General features: G+C 39.6%; 1 protein-coding gene across 4 annotated transcripts in view; it reads right to left on the bottom strand.

Annotated features, from left to right (window-relative positions):
* myo1b (myosin IB) overlaps positions 1 to 17,060 on the bottom strand; it is a 65,787-nt gene that overhangs the window by 32,558 nt on the left and 16,169 nt on the right. For all 4 annotated transcript variants that reach the window (XM_063887415.1, XM_063887416.1, XM_063887417.1 and 1 more), the window contains exons 4-6: positions 6,319 to 6,413; positions 2,267 to 2,371; positions 681 to 727 (exon numbers count right to left, since the gene is read on the bottom strand). In XM_063887415.1, coding sequence (XP_063743485.1) covers positions 681 to 727; positions 2,267 to 2,371; positions 6,319 to 6,413 — 247 coding nt within the window. The remainder of the gene's footprint in view (positions 1 to 680; positions 728 to 2,266; positions 2,372 to 6,318; positions 6,414 to 17,060) is intronic.

The following is a 17,060-nucleotide window of genomic DNA, read 5'->3' as shown; positions in this document are numbered from 1 at the left end:
GTTAAAACCAGTATATGTTGAATGTACAAACACTATTTAATCATATATGACCGCAATTTATCAATCGCACAAGGCTTGATGTACCGGAAGCAGTGCGTGGGCTGGTGTTATACACAGATACAACCTTCACATTATATGGTAAAGACATTAGAACACACGTGACGAAAGGCCCTCGAACGCATATTTAATGTAGCTGTGAAACACGTACTAACATTCTTCACTGAACAAGGATGTGTGGCTGCAGGACACATCAGCCTTGACATCTTCAAACAAGTGTATATGTGCAAACCCCTGCAAGCCTTTTCAAACCATTGAGCCCATATAAAGGCTGTGTCTAGACAGAATTACTGTGAGGACTGATCCAACTCAACCAGTTGTAGAAGTGAGAAACATTAGCTACAACAACATCTTATTCTGAGTCCAATTTAAAGAGCCAGATTGATTGAAGACTAAAGCATTTCCCTGTGTAAATAAATCAGAATATACAGACAAACGCACAATTGAGCGGAATTTAGAAACACTGTGCGGCTTGATTTGAAGAGAAGATGAAAAACTTAAATGAAAACGGTGGATTATGCACAATCTGAATAGAAGCTGCGCATAATGTTTAGCAAGTATGGCTTTATGAGGAAACCAACATCTCATTACTAAAAATGTGTAGTTTATTAGAAGATACTTACAAATCTTGAAGAGTTGTCGTTCCTCACTGTTTTGGCATTTCCGAAGGCTGAAAAAGGGAAAAAGATCATGTTGGAAACATTTTTATTATTTATGCTTTATCCAGTGCTAGCCAATAAAACCCCAACAAATCAAAGCTTGTATAGAAATACACCCAAACACATTCAGAATTTTGCATTGTGCCTCACTTCAACTAGCTGTCAATCATGCAAGGGCTGGATGTCGAAGCTATTTGTACTGATGAAGCCCCCATAATTCTGTATGGATTAAGCAAAGCACCAGGGCTTTCCAGGCTTAGGAGAGGCTGAACCTTGCTGTCACACCACGTTCGAGTCAAAGTGCTTCAATATGTGTCATCGCTTATAAACAAACAATAACAAAAGTGACGTTGAAACACAGGGATGTAACGGTGCATGTGTGCAGATGTGTCATGTTATGTGCGTTAGATAACCTTTTCGAAAAATAATGTCCAATCCAGAGTCCTTTCAATTTGTTTCCCACATTTCTACATTAAAATACCATTACTGTGTCATGCATCACGGAACTATTAGCATAACTGCTGATAACGCCTGATTGATGTGTGTTTAAGTCTTAAGAATGAAACCAATGAAGGTTATGAAAGAAAACCGAGTCACAGAGAGCGAACATAACGCGAGATAACCGTAACCCCACCCCCTTCTTTTTCAGCAAATTAGATTAAGGTGTTGGGGGGGGGGGTTAAACGCTTGCAGATGTGCAGCTTTTCTGCAGCGACTCAGCCTGAGCATACAGCTTCATCATTCATGGGCATTTCCTGTCCACTGCCCCCAATTATAATACAGCTGTTCCTGTGCCAGCGCTGAACTGTGGGATTGAGACAGTATGTGTGTCGGTAAGTTTGTGAATATGTGTGTGTGGAGGAGGAAAGGAAATGAAAATATGTGCTATATTGGACTCCAAAAGTTATTTTGCTGATCAGCTTACTTCCCTCTGACAGTACAAGTTAACATGTTCATGTGTTTGTCAGTGTTTCAAATCTAAAAGTTATGTTTGCAGTTACTATGCAACTTATTGGGATAATTAAAAGACATTTTGAGCGTATGAAATGTATTTTTATGTAAATTCAAAAACTAAGCACAAATACATTAATATCATAAAACTACTTAATGCATGTGTGGGTGCAAATAAACCACATAAACAGGACTCAAACCACTGAATAATGTCATTATTGATTCATGATTTGTTAGTCTATAAAATATTGACTAATACTAATACTACTACAATAAAATATCCTTTAAAATAAAGATCCCTTATAAAGTCATGTTTTGACAGTTTTAACCCAAAAATATTAACGTATTCTTACAGAGAAAGGCAGGAAATGTCCAAATATGTGAAGCTAATGTCTTAAGATGATCAATCGATTGTCAAAACATTTTTTATTATTTTTCAGTCAATGGACTAAACGACTTATCATTGCAGATTTACATGAATATCTTTCAAATATTGGGCTTCAAATTGAGGATTCTTTGGAATGGGAAAGCGTTATCAAGTCATTAGCGCAGATCTAGACGCTGGATTAGCTTGATGAGTGTGATTGACGTTCACTCACCCTCCAGCACTGGATTGGACTGCAGCAGCTGTTCCTTGACCTTGTTCACCTCCTGGCCCTTCCCACACACCGCTGCCACGTATGACATCACCAGCTTACTGGCCTCTGGAACACACACACCAGACACACATGGATACATATTAGGTCAAATCCTTCACTAGACATGACAGCAACTGACGTGCCCACCAGTCTAAACATTTCCCGTAAAGAAATCTGCCTGACCTCATCTCCCCTGACACCCATCAAGACAGGGTGTGGCGTATTTATTTTTCTGGGGTGCAGAGGAGAGGAAGAGGCCCGATAAAGGAGACCCACTTTAAATGTGACCAATATTGCATCAGGTTATCATCATTCAGATGATTTTAATGGGAACAAGAGGACAGAACATTTATTTGGATGGACCGATGATCCCTGTTCATCCACTTATCGTGTTCCAACTGAAAGGGATCTGAAAGACTCAGAGAGTGTTTTGAGTTCCCAAAAAAAAAAGTTCTGGATGATATAACGTGACATGGGCTCAAAAGGCATCTTGTGCTGCCTGTCTGAAACAAGTGCCAATCCTTGTAGGATGACGGTTGTTGGCATCGGGATCATCTCTCCTGCCCGCCGAGAGACAGGGACCCACAACTGATGATTTTGCCAAGCAGGGATAGAAAAGATTTTGACAGTAGTCGCTGGTACAGACTGTTGATAGACCTGGGATGGGAAAAAAAAAACCCAGCTCCAGTCAAGTGGGTACATTTTGCAAAAGAAGAGAATACTTCTCATTTAAAGAAAATGCCGAGATCAAGAGTGTGCTGGTGATGTTCTCATGTCTCCGAGTAGCAAAATAAACTAGAAAATAGCACCATGTTATGTCTCCTGTCCACTATTGCCTGCATCTGATAATAAAGTTCGTCACAGCTCCTCGCTCCTGTACATGCCATGGCAAGACGGAGCACAACACATGAAAGCCAATGACCCATATCAGTGGGGTTGGCACATTTTTGATGGCCTTATTCCGCTACAAAGCTTGGAGGCCGATGAGATTACTGAAATCCAAATTTATCTCCTAGACTTTGCTGAAAGGCTTCTTGGAGTTGTTGTTTTTTTTTTAATATACATTCGAGGTCGAAAAAGAACCCAAATGAAAGCCAGTTGCAAAAAAATAATCCGTCAAACTGTACCATTGCTTTTTCCCTGCCTGTTTATATTGTTGTGTCGCTCTATTTCCCTACTGAAATGGTTAGTGTGGATGTCTGACTGTCGTACAGTGTTGATAGTGTTTTCTTGTTAAAATGTTCTTGTGGCTTTGTGATGTTCGCTGCCAAAGTGCAACGGGGAAAGTTAGGGTTGGATTTTTTTTTGCCCCCTCGGGATAAATAAAGCTTCTTGAATCTGAATCTTGAATAAATCTGAGTCCCAGCCAGAGATTAATGTGAAAATAGTTCACAGGCATGAGCGGCATTAAAACAGTGCGTCATACTATCAATACGGGCAATGGATATGGCATCAGTGCAGTAGTAAACAAAAGGAGGGACAAAGGAAGGGCTGGGTGATGAATTAGAGTAGAGTGGTGGTGACACCCGTGCATACACAAAGAGACATTACTTCCTGGAATGTTTTTATTTATGAATCAACATTTAGGAATCCTTCTTGTTTTTATTGCCTTATGTGTAATTGAGGGGATAATTGGACAATCACAAGTTCAAACTTCTTACTGTATGATGATCAGGATATAGGGAGGTAGATTTGTCTTAATATTATTTGTGTGAACCTCTAGATCACCCGGGAGCAAATGTCTAATCTTAAATGTGAAACTCCTTTCAAAAATGCAAAAAAAGATTAGTAACGTCACAAAAAAGTAATCTGCAAATACAAAAACAGATTCGACAAATAAAAAGAAAATCTGTGAATACAAAGTGTGAGATCTAGAAATGCATTTCTGAACCACAGATACACAATTGTTAGTTTGCACATATTTTTAGAATTTCTTCATATTTGCAAAAGCATTTTTATCAGTTTACATTATTTTTTTTGCATTTGTGGAAGGTGTTTTACATTTACAAATTACACATTTACACACAGATTATGTATTTGTTCACACAAATAATACTGAAACTTCTAACACTAAACCTAAGCCCCCCACCCAACCCATAAGGAATTAAGTAAATATTCCCACGGTGGTAGTTGCTGTTCATATAATGTTTTTGGGCAATTTTGCTCTCCCTCTAATTAAAGCCACATGGCCAGTTTTAATTGCAACCAAATGGACATTATTATAAATCACTCCCACACTTAAATCTGTCGCACACATTCGTATCCAGTGTGTGAGTTTCATGCTGACAGTGATATTTCCAGCATCATAAAGTGGAGGCCTTATTACACTACACTAAATGGTTTTTGAGAGGACAAAACACACATTCATTGAATGGTTAGGGAGGCTACGAAAAACATTAACATATACTCTGGAATCAGTCAAGCAACCTGAGGGCAAGAATCAGAACTTTACATTTAAGTATGAATGCGTGTCTGTGATTTGACTGTTCAGGAAGTTATTTTATGAGTGGATTACTGCTGCTTTCCTACGGTTTGTGCTTTGCCAACTCAAAATGGCTTTTTACCTGCGACATGGCACTGTTAACAGAGACCACAAAATTCCATTCCTCTTGGGTTTGTATAAGGTATGTGAAACTGCCTCGAACATGGCCACATTTGTATAAAATGAGACATGAAAACAGCAGCTGCCCCTAGCATCAGCAGGTTCCATTTAATACCTCTAGTCCTACACAATTTTCAACATGAGCTTTTATGTGTTTTAACTGTATGCTCCTGGTCTACTTTGATTTGTCAACCTCTATCATTTTCCACCCACTCTATAATACAGATCATTACAGAGTTACAGTCACGTCTCAACATGATGCTCTCAAAAACATGGAAATCAAAATGGTAGATCTTATCTTATAAAACGAGCACTGTAGCTTTATACATAACAACTCTTATCTTACAGCAGCCTTTACAAAGAATCTTTGACTACACTTGAAAACACGCACTACACACAAGAAGACCTGAAAACACAAGAAAGCTTAATGGTAAATTTAGACTCTCCTGTGATTTATCAGCTGAGATAAAAGTTAGGTTATTCCCTTAACTTTTCCTAAAAGAAAAGCTTTCATGTACATATTGGCAGAAGATGCATTACCTATATCAAGAGCCAGCCATAAGGTAGGGAAGGATCCCAGGTAGGAGTTGGTGTAGCTGAATAAAGAACCAAAGGGGCGCTCAAACGTTGTGTGCATTGTCTGATATTAAGTGTAATACACACAATATGAGATTTTTAACCAGAAGGGTTTTCCTAATCAAATAACAAAATGAGTTTGGTAGCACCAGGGATGTGCGTGTGATCAATGCAGTCAGCTTCTACTGGTTAGAATTCCTTCATTCCTTCCTGTTTTTCTCCATTGCTGCATGACGGACGTGTCATAGGGTCTACGAGCCACTGATGTTTTGCAGAAGCTTGTTTCTCTGATAATACAAAGACCAAACATTCGGTGGGATTTTGACGGAAGCCACATTTTTTTGCTAAGGTCTGGTCCTCTACAACCACACAGACCTGGGACTTAAAACCAGTAAAAGTACAAAATTAAACAGCTTACGTTAAAACATCTGTATTTCCCCTGCCCTCTCTCTTTGCTCAGCTTTTTTGATAAGGTAAGATCCAGAACTCTGATGACTTAAAGTCTTCATCCTGTTCATAAGATATGAAGTTAAAAACTAACAAGATCTAGAAAAATGATACAATAAAAATGTGGATCAAAAGTGCATTCATGATTTTTGGCAGAAAAATACAGCAAAGAGGGTATGTGGCTTTAAGATTGACTGGATGAATTGATAACCCTAACCATAACCTTGATTAAATGATGGATATTTTTAGGTTAGAAAATTGTTCAGAAACATTTTTGACAATGAAAGTAAACTCAACAAACGTCTAGTGATTTTAGACAGAACATTACATATTTTCCCTGGAATGAGCAGACGTTATGAGAAAAAGGAGTTAGCATTTAGCCACATACCGGTTTTCCCAGCCCCACTTTCCCCTGTAATGAGGATGCACTGGTCCTTGTCCTGGTCCCTCAGTGAGCGGTAGGCCTCATCTGCCAAAGCATAGCTGGAAGACAAAAAAGGTACAAAATCATAAGCTTTTAGGTTACAATCTTATTTTCCAAGCTTTTCTTGGATATTTTTAGGAGAGGTGTAGACATAATGGGGTAAAGGAAGTTCAGAGGGAATGATACACTACTGTTCCAAGCCTCATGGCGTCTATCCTAATCAATAGCATGTGGATTTATTGGAAAATTAGGTCGCATCTGTAGAACAGCCACAAGACTGGGAGGACATGGCTTTATTTAGCTCTCCCAGCTGGTTCACATTTGGGATTTTGGCTTTTAAAATTGGAATATTGACCATTTCCTGTTCTTTTTTTTTTACTAAACCTATCTCCTAAACTAATGCGGTTAAAGCTCCTGAACCAAAACAGTTACATGCTTTTCCCCCCCTTATATAAACTGTCCTATATATGTATATATAACGTTTTATATATATATAGTTATTATTCTTACTTTCCCGTATTAACTTTTGGAACTGTTCCCAATACTATAAACACCAAAACTGACTTAAAACAAACTCTGGCAGGTGTTTGAATGATGCAATAAGGCACTGAGTAAAAAAAACCTTGTTGGATTACTGAATGATAAAAGTGGAGCGCCTTTCATAAAGTGAAGCCTATTGTCACACATTCCAGGACAGTGATACAATGGGAAATTGGGTATGATTATTGTGGTTGCCCCCCCTCCCCCCACACAGAATTCCTGAACAATAAACTATTTGTTCTCTTTATGGGGACCATCCCTGATGATGGTTTGAGAGAAGGGTGTGGATGGTGTGAGGGCAATATCATAATGAAAACATTATTTATCTAGTGTGGCACAATAGTGTGTAATTTCAATGTGATACACCCACAAAGAAGGAGCACTAAAGGGTGAGGCTGAGGCAATTGCTTTTTTAAGGCTCCCACTTGGCAGGCAAACAGTCATGTACAGTGCTGCAAATGGTTAGTTCCAACTTTCTCCTCCAGCAGGACACGAGACTGCAAATTAGCTTTCTTCATCGCCCGTCCCCCCCTGTACTTTGGCAATGCTCAGGAACATTTTACAAAGCCATGTCTTGTAATAAGTGCAATTGTGCCTTGTACTTTTTGAGAAATTGTTAGTTTGAGACAAGGTAAATTAGAGCTTGTAGAAAGTATCATTTAAGTCCTCCAGGATGATTCCTTTCAGTTTTAAGGAGAACTGCTTTGAGTGTGTGTGCACTGGTGGACCATTAATGGGCAAGGGTAATGTAACTGTACAGAACATCAGTCAGCAAGTTTTTTGGCCATCTTAGGAATTCCAAAACGAAGTCAGAGGGGCAAATTCAAAAATAATGGTGAGCTGTCATTAATAGCTCAATGAATTTGCTTATATCTTCCTTGTTTCAGGGTACAATTCACTAAAGATATTAGGCTAATGATATGAAATTGCCAACAAGCCAATCAAGTTTTGCAGTTGAGTGAAATTATCCTTGTAGCAAAGACCAATGCGCTTCAGACGCTATTTTCCAACCAATCGAAAACAGAAATCGCTTAATTTAAATATGTGCAAATAGAACAAGCGTACCAAGCTCGATTTGCAGGAAAACCAGTATCCATTTGTCTCATTTGTACAAGATAAGCAACAACAAAGCAGTGAAATCCTTTTGTAAATTTGCCTTTAATTGAATAGAAATCTACGAGAAAAACATTCAACTTCTTAAAGTATTTCTTCAGATTGTTTATATTTTGAGTTTATAGTTCCAGCCGCTAGTTTACACTCTTCTACATCACAGCAACGTCTTTTGTTTAAAAGAAAAATCAAGTTCACTTTTAGAGTTGAATAGACAAAAAAGCAAGATCAAAATCCCCAAATCAAGGCTCTGAAATGTTAGTCCACAAACCAATGTGTGACATCTCCTTGACTATGTCCACTTTTTATAGGTTCTATGGGTACGATCTGATAAAGCCATCATCTGTCCTGCTAAAGAGGCCTTGAGCCAGATGATAAATCCCTACCATCTACACAGGAGTGTTATACGTCAGTAAAAGTTAATGCTGCTGGCTTTATAACCTTTAAGGGTGTAATCTTCCACCTTTTTAACTATCAAGCTAAGATAAACATCTTAAGTCTTGAACACATGGTAAATATAGCTTTTGGTAATTTTGGAGGAATGCTTCAAAATAGTTTCTCCCCCGTGTCTAAGTTGGTCTTATTCCTCGCCTGGAGGGTAGGGGCACTCCAAGAGTCTCAGGTCTGAGTAATGGCATTAACCACATATTCATATGCTCTAAAAAATGCAAAGCACGACGGCAGGAAGGAATGTCTGACATTGACAGATGCTAGCAGGGGTTTTCATACAGCACTAAATACCTGGGTGTCGAATTAGAAGGGTAAATCTGAGCACGGTGTGCTGATATTGACTTGTATGCAAGGCTTTTTTTTCAGATTTAAGCACACCGCATATCAAAATGTAGCATGGGACCGAACAGCAGGCTAAAACAAACTGGTTAAACAGGGTTTAAAGTGATTTCTAAGGGAGTTGTTCAGGCTGCATTTGAATTCTGCAGCATCACTCTACAATGTGTTCACTTTCTAGTTTGGCTTCCATAAATACACTAGGGCATGGAAAAATAAGCTAATGTCTAAAGAAAAATCTAATTTGGGGTACATATTCATGCAGTGAGTGTGGTTAGCGTCAGAACATTGGAGCATATAATCACACACTGAACTAACACTGACCTCCAATTTGTAAAGTAGCTGATTGTAAGCAAGAAGTCATGGCAGAGAGGGGGCCAGAGATGGACAGCCAGATGAATGCATTCCAGGCCACAATACAAAGTTAAAGCTGAGGCTGGCTAATGGAGCTTAGGGTTCTGCACCATCACACATTGTTCTGGACCAGAGCCCATGTAACCGTTTCCCTCCCTTGTCAGCCCCCAGTGGGCACTGCACCAATAGACCCACAAAACATAGTATGCAAAATCAGAAGTAATTCACGTTTAGTGAGAGGAAAACTAGTCTTTTGTTTTGACACAATTGTCCTGACCCACCTGTTGACCTTTTTTATGTGCCAGTCACCTGATCAAGAGTAAGTTTGACTCCCATCCCAAAGGAACCCGTCTATAGGAAAATTATTTCTTGGGCCAATTAAAGATTCTTAAATGCAGAACTGCAGTTGAGAGCCATATCATGCTCATACATCTGTGATGTACGCAGATGACCACATTAGTGAAGTAATCCTTAACCCTGTCGACAGTAGACAAGAAAAAAAAGTTCACCATTGTTAGTGCTCGAAAATTATATAATGTCTTAGCAGAGAACAGAGATACCAAGACAGCAATCCAAAATCTTGGTTGCAAATATTTATGAAATAGATTGAACTTTATTTACCATGCTTATTAGGGCTCAATGATACACCCAATATGTTCTGGTGAGATATACTAAAAAGTAATATTGAACTCTTGAAATGTTGTTTAAAAAACTGTTTTTTTTTAACGCCTGAACGCTGCTCTCAGTTGCATCAAATATGTGTTTTGTTCCTGTCTGGCAGAAGCCTCTCACTCAAAATCCCCACCCCCAAAAGTTCTGGTCATAGCCCAGCCCCTACCCCGTCCTGTACACTAGGTGCGTATGGATGAGTCTCGCCACGGGACATTACGTCACTGTTGAAAAGTGCAGCACAGCGCAGCAGATGTCTGCTTTGTGAAAACACTCCTACTGCCTGACCTGATCCTGACAATGAGCAAACCATCACACAATTACCTCGCCCCCAGAGGAGGCCAGTGGGAGGGGAGTGTACCAGAAGAAGGTAATGGGTGTAAAATAGGAGTGGGAGGTCCTTAACCAGACACAGACACTTATACAGAGCCAGTCATATGAATATGAATGGCTGTAATCACAATATGAATAGAAGTGGGCAGTAGCAAGGGGCCACACCCAAAACTGGGCAGATGAAGAAGAAATCCAAGCCACATCTGATCTTTTGCAAAACACTATTCAGTATTTTCATTCACTCATACTCGAGCATGAAAAACGATGCAGAATTAGAATTAATGATCGTCCCTGTGGCTAACATTAGGTTCATGAAAGCAGTATGAACAGCAACTGGCCGTACCACTTCACAAACGTGGAAGTCCAAATGATGATGAAGCACCAAGGTCGCCATCAAAGGCAGAGGAAGCAGTGAGTGAGGCACTAAAATCCCTCAGATGCCTCCCTGATCAGTGTGTGGAGGGTTAGGTCTTGGACCGTAAGTGCAGCTTGGCAACTCCCCTGCACATCTGCCTGCAGGCTGTAATTTGGCCGTGCACGTGGCAGCGGTAAACACAAAGCCACACTGGCATGAGGTAAGCAGTAGAAAATAGTCTAGTCAGTTATTTTTTACTGCCAGCCTCTGGTAACTGGGACACAGGAGGAGATGATGGGCATGTGGTGTGTGACCCGAATGTTAAAAAGGGTGGAGTAGTTCTAGGGCACGATCTGCACACTTCAACGTTGTGATTTGAAGATGCTAATGAAGCTGTAATATATAGGCTGGAGCACAGCCCACCCAGTTGGTGGGATATGACAGTACTTCTTCCATGTGTCACAGTGGCATACAGCAGACTTTTTTTAGACAATTTCCAACACATTTAACATACTATAATAACAAAATGACCCGTGTAACACAATATCTATCTGTTAAATCAACATGCCATATTGGGTCCTTTTGACTGCAGGGACTGATATATGATATCTTAAGGAACACATTTACTTGAAAAAAAAAAGCTAATTTGAGATCTGACAAAAAGTATGCCCCCAGGGATCTGAGTTGGCAGAATTAGGGAACAAAGTACAACTTTGATCATTACCCAGCACTAAAATGGATAAGCTGTGTTTGGTTCTTTGATGCTAAATCCAGCTAATGTTATTTTAATATGTTTGTATGCATGATGGGGGGGCCTGTGATCTCAGTGTGATCAGTCTCCTCCAGAGGCCACAGGAAATCCGCCTGCCGCTGACGAAGCAGCCAAGGAAGCGACTCCTTCCTGGTGCCTCATGACCAGGTGCAAGAGCTTAAGTACAGTAGTGTGCATTTAAAGATGTGTTGGAGAACCTGCTACTGAGGGTGTGCTGCGAGCAGATACACACACATGCTGACAGGATAACTTGGTTTCGGACAGATGTGGCCCATCTGTGTAATTTAAAAGAATGTGCAACTTAAAAACGTGTGGTAAGGAAAAAGATCAGAATGTGGGGCAACAAACTAGCAAACATGACACAAGATTACTGTCAAAAGAGCACTCTCAATGTGCCACTTACAAGGTGCAATAACGAACACCTCCAACTGACCAAATTAAAAGCTCAGAGTGAAGTACTGCTGCCACAGATCTCTAATTTATTCAACGCTCACTCTGGGTTGCCTGAAACCTCTACTTAATTTACTCATTGATACTCCCCCACCATAACATCAAACTTTGAGGGGGGTCCAGGGCTTTAATTATCTTTACTGCACATCAATTTAGTGTTCCACAGCAGGGGAAAACACACATTCAAGTCGTTGTCTGAACTGTAGAGTACACAGGAAATAAGCACGCTGAGTAAGTTAGCAAAACATCCTCAAAGAAAAACTCAAACAAACACGCTTCTGAGCCACTTTTAGAGGGAATAGGAATCAGCATGCAGCATATAAAGAAGAAAAAGAGAAAAGGATATTCAAATAACTCCCAATTAATGTGTGTTAAGAGGGCTAAAAGAGTTATCCAGTGTTACTAAGTCATGAGGTTTCATACTACAATAAATAAAGGCCTTGTGCCTCTTGCTAGAAAATATAGAGGAACACAATTGATGAAAAAATAAAAACACATCGCCACATGTGCACAGCCACAGACAGGATGATGGAAACTGAGAAGCAAGATGTATTTATATAACCCAGAAAACGCAAGATCTGTCAGTTCAGACTTCCTTCGTCCTGCTCTCCAATGCTGCGTCTCAATTTACTTATTCCTGTATCAACATGTGCTTTATCAAGTGGATCATAATTTGAAGTAGAAAATTATAACAGTCAAAATGTTGAGTATGGAACACTGGACACTTCAAACACTCAAAGATCGCCAACGTGGCATAAGTTAAACATGTGTCAAAAAAAAAACACCATCCATTTTATTGAGTTAATTGAGCATTCTGTAATAATTTGCTACCGCAAACGATAATGTTGCTAGCTACTGTATATAACTAGCTAGCTTACAGCAGCCATCACTTCCATTCAGAGCACAGCAAAGGTGTCCAATTTGAGGCAACACAGAGTCAAAATGTACACACTGCTCAAGTGTTCAGTGCACAACATGGCAGGGTAGTAGGGAGAGTATATGTAAATTGAGACACAAAATGTCTAAGCCTTCCACTGTAGCAGCGGGTATGAGCATGTAAGGCTGTCGGAGGCCTTGCGACAAATACAAAACAAATCTTGACCCTGACAATGGATGAGCTATGACTTAATATTTGATTAACTTGTTGTCCAAAATTATAAGAATGTGTAATGTAAAGCCCTACAGGCATTGCAAGACCCCCTGCACGCACTCACATGCACACAAAGGCTGCATAGAAATAAACTGTAATGCCTAATTTAGTACAAGATCACTTGGCGAGTCTTCAAAGAAGCAGAAGGCCTCAGGGTGAGCATGTGACCAACAGAGTCCAGACAACAGCGGAGTCATTGTGGGCCTGACCAACCGTGTAATGTTGGTCCTGCATCAGCACCACAGTGGTGGGTGACAACATTTTCTTCTCCACACTAGGGAATACGGAGGCCACAGACGTGTAAGGGATCTAAAGTTGTTGAGTGGTTATTTTTTCAGAGCCAAAATGAAGTTTGTTAATTAAACAATGACTGGGGTTGAAGGATAAGACAGGAAAGGCCCTGCTTCTCAAACAGGTTGTATGATTTAATGCTAAGCTGTTAATAAAACTGACTTTTGCTTGAAGCAGCAGTTACCTCACATAATGCTGGCAACTCTTGAGTGAGTCTCTTAACTTTTATGTAACCAGGCTTTCTTCTCCTGGGTTTAATCATCTCTTAGTAAAAATATAGTGTGGAGTGATCATCAGATGCTATGTTCACTTCCCATTAAAGTGAACATAAAACCCTCTAAATACCTTTCAACTGGAGGCAAACTGCTTTTCTCCATCATTTCTGCATCACATGACTTTTCCATTCAGTATAGAGAACATAAGATGTATTTGATTTTAAAATAAAACATAATTATCAATAATGTGACCTGAATACTTTTAATACATATAAAATGTCAAAGCCCAAAATCCTAGTTTGGCACTGGATTAGCTGAAACAGGATTAATTATGTAAGGATGTTTGACCGATTACATTTCCATTAGCACTTACAGTTGCTCTGTGTGAAGCCACTCTGACCCTTAGGGCCCTAGTTAGGCCCTAAGGGAATTCATGTCCAAATGTTCCCAACCAGTGTGACCAATCACATGTTGGCCCATCCAGATGCATCATGCACCATCTGCTCAGTGAAAGCAGCCTTACAAAACCAGGAGCTACAGTACTCAATAAATAACTTTCTACATGGTCTACATTGAAGCAGTACGGCTTTGTAACAAATAGAAAGAATAATAAAGCCAGACCCAAACATGTGCCTTAAATGTTTTTTTTGGATAAAACCTGCAACAAAGTATTGGAAGTATGTAGGATTTCCCTTAACAAAAAATACAACAATGATATACCGGTTATTATTGTCAGAGACACAAGGTTCCAAGAAGACCAATAATCTACACAGCTGATATGAGTCGTATCTATTAACGTCCTCTTCAGTATGCCTCTCACGTGTTGTTATGCAAGCTGTATACACAGATAAAAGCCCAGTTCCCATTGTTCTGGATATGAATAGAGAGAGTGTACAATGGTTCTTGGACAGTCACCGATTAATAGAAAATCTATAAAACAAAATCGTGTTTTCATAGAAGCAATAAATGACAGCGCAGGCAATGTTTATTCAGTATTGTTTAACCGATCAGTGGGTAGGTGCATTAACTTTGGAAATAACAGAGGAATTCACAACCTTTTGCTATTAATGATTGCCACTAGGCTTAGTAATCTCAGATACCATGTGCAATGAAACAGAACCCGGTTCACACAATGAAAAAAACAATATGCAGAAATGTACAACCTAATGTAATATAAAAATGACCATTAAAAGAATGTGTTATTAAAGACAACCTTTTAACTAGCATCGGGGTCCAATGGCAACTACAAACTAGTATTAGAAATGTATGCAGGATTATAATTTATGCAATTTTCTTGCATTTTGCCTTCATAAAAGTGTTGTGAGAGGCAACATGGGGCAAATCAAACGATAGCTATCTTAAATGTCAAGGAAACACTTTTACCAATACACAAAAAACATAATTGGTCAATTGGTCAAGGTCAATGACTTAAAATGGTCAATATAAAGAACATATTCTAATTTAACACCCTACACAACAGGACTGTACATGTACAAAAGTGTTGTATGTACCCAACAGACCTGCCACGTGTATGCACAAATGTACCAATTGATTAAAAATGATGGCATTATACAAATGAATGCATTTGCATTTTATTCTAGGCTTGAAGAAGTGAGTCATGGGTCTCTCTGTTCACCAAGCTCACCGTTACGCCAACACACATCCTGGAGAGGACTCACTCTGCCCACATGAGTCAAAATGCCACTTCAACGAGTGCCCACTTAAATCTACCTACGTACAGGTTCTGTGCTGCAAATTATCTAGGGCCTCCTTAAACAACAGTTTCTTTTATATAATACCAAAACAGTGAACACGAGGCATAAGTGTGTTACCGAATAACTGCAGCTGTAATGGATACAATAACAGGAAGAAAACACACATCAAAAACGACATTTAATGTTTCACATTGGGACCTTCCACAGTTCCTGTGCAGTCAATTTTCCGATCATCTTTCAACTTATGGAGCTTATTTATCGAAACCAATTGTAGTAAGTAACTGAATTTAATGAAACATTACGAAGGTAAACCAACACAAAGCAAGATAAAATATAATTGGGTTAGCCAAAGACAAACATTTTGTGTATTATATTGGACATTTTGTATGCTCACCTATTGCCATTTGATTACTGACAACACTGGAAAGGTAAACACAGGTATAATGCCATGATGCATTAAATGGCTCCAAAGTCCATTCTACCAACGGATGGAATGGAAGTTTCCATGGGTCTGTTATCATAATACTACATCCTGCATGTCAATTAACACCCAGTCGTATGCCTACTGATCATATTCGAAACAAACTTGAAGGGCACTTCGAGAGTGCTGACCTCCGCCAAGGCCGTTTCCATGGTTGAAAATAGAGCGCCATAGATGACCCCGTAATTTAGAAGTGCTCCAAAATATAAAGGTTGTGAAAATCTGATAAGAAACACGTCGTCGTTATGAACATACAGATTATGTAGGAGGTGATTGCATGGAGGGAGTGAAGTCTAGTGTTTTTCTGGTCAGTCAGGCACTCAAGTACATGTAGCTTACTCCCCCACATGTGAGCTCTGGTCTTCTTCAGTAATTTTGACAGGGAGGACACAGACCTTTCCCTAGAAAGTGCAGTTACAGTGAACGACTCAATGTATTTACTGAATCAGTGCTTTGTGTTCTTTGCAATGGATGCTTGGACATTGCGGTTTCTTCCTTTTGGGTTGTATTACAGTTGAGATAATCAAGGATTTTGACTGTCACATTGATATAACTTATTAACTGTGTATACATATTCAATATGGTCAATAGCAAGTATAACTGCATAAAAGACTTACAGCAACAATCCCAAACAAAGGCAATGATGTATTGCAAGGACAGACAGAAACCGTTAGAATATTTCTACTTTATTACTCGTAGGGAGATAATATTCCTAAATGTCAAACCTTTACCACAAATCAGCTTTTACAGTCATGCTGTCATAAGCATGTGGATAACAGCTGAGAACCCTGACTTTGCACGGGGCCTCTTTGCTCTATTAGCCGTGATGCCCCCTGTAGCCAATGCTCTAGTGGCACTAGGTATTGAGCGCAGAGAGCATCGGGGGTCTCAATAGCTCATTAAGCATTGGGGAAATACGATCCTACCCTAGAGACGTGGGGCTAGCTGCCTGTCCAACCATACACACACTTCTCTGAATCTGTGCCTGGCTTGGGCGGCAGGGGACGTACAAAAGATGACTCCAGGCCATCTGTAATGCTGCTGTGCATGGAGAAAGGCCACTGATTAGTTCATTGCTAATGCGTCGACTTCGTGTAGAGGCGATGAAAACACCTGCCAGTTAATTATGGGATGCCTCATCTGGGCAGGGGGCTTTTTTTTCTAAATTGGCCGACGGAGGAAATGATGGACACATGGTGGTCCTCTGTAAAGCCAGTTGGAGAGGTCATTCACACATCCATGAGCAGCCACATGGATTTTATTTCCTTTCTTTTAGGCTTTGTTTCGATGATTCTCATATTTCAAATGGAAACCATTCAAATTTCTTATATGCTTTCAATATTAAGACATATTGGAGAGAGTGGTACGGTTAGCTGACACTTTACATGTATGGATTTTGTTGAGTGTTTTTGGAAAATAACATTTGTCAGGTTTCCAAAAATAACATTATTGCCTTCCTTTATACAGAGTCTGTAATTTTTTTCA

The sequence above is a fragment of the Eleginops maclovinus genome, chromosome 7, assembly GCF_036324505.1.
Source record: "Eleginops maclovinus isolate JMC-PN-2008 ecotype Puerto Natales chromosome 7, JC_Emac_rtc_rv5, whole genome shotgun sequence".
Taxonomy (NCBI): domain Eukaryota; kingdom Metazoa; phylum Chordata; class Actinopteri; order Perciformes; family Eleginopidae; genus Eleginops; species Eleginops maclovinus.
This window is presented reverse-complemented; position numbering and strand designations above follow the sequence as displayed.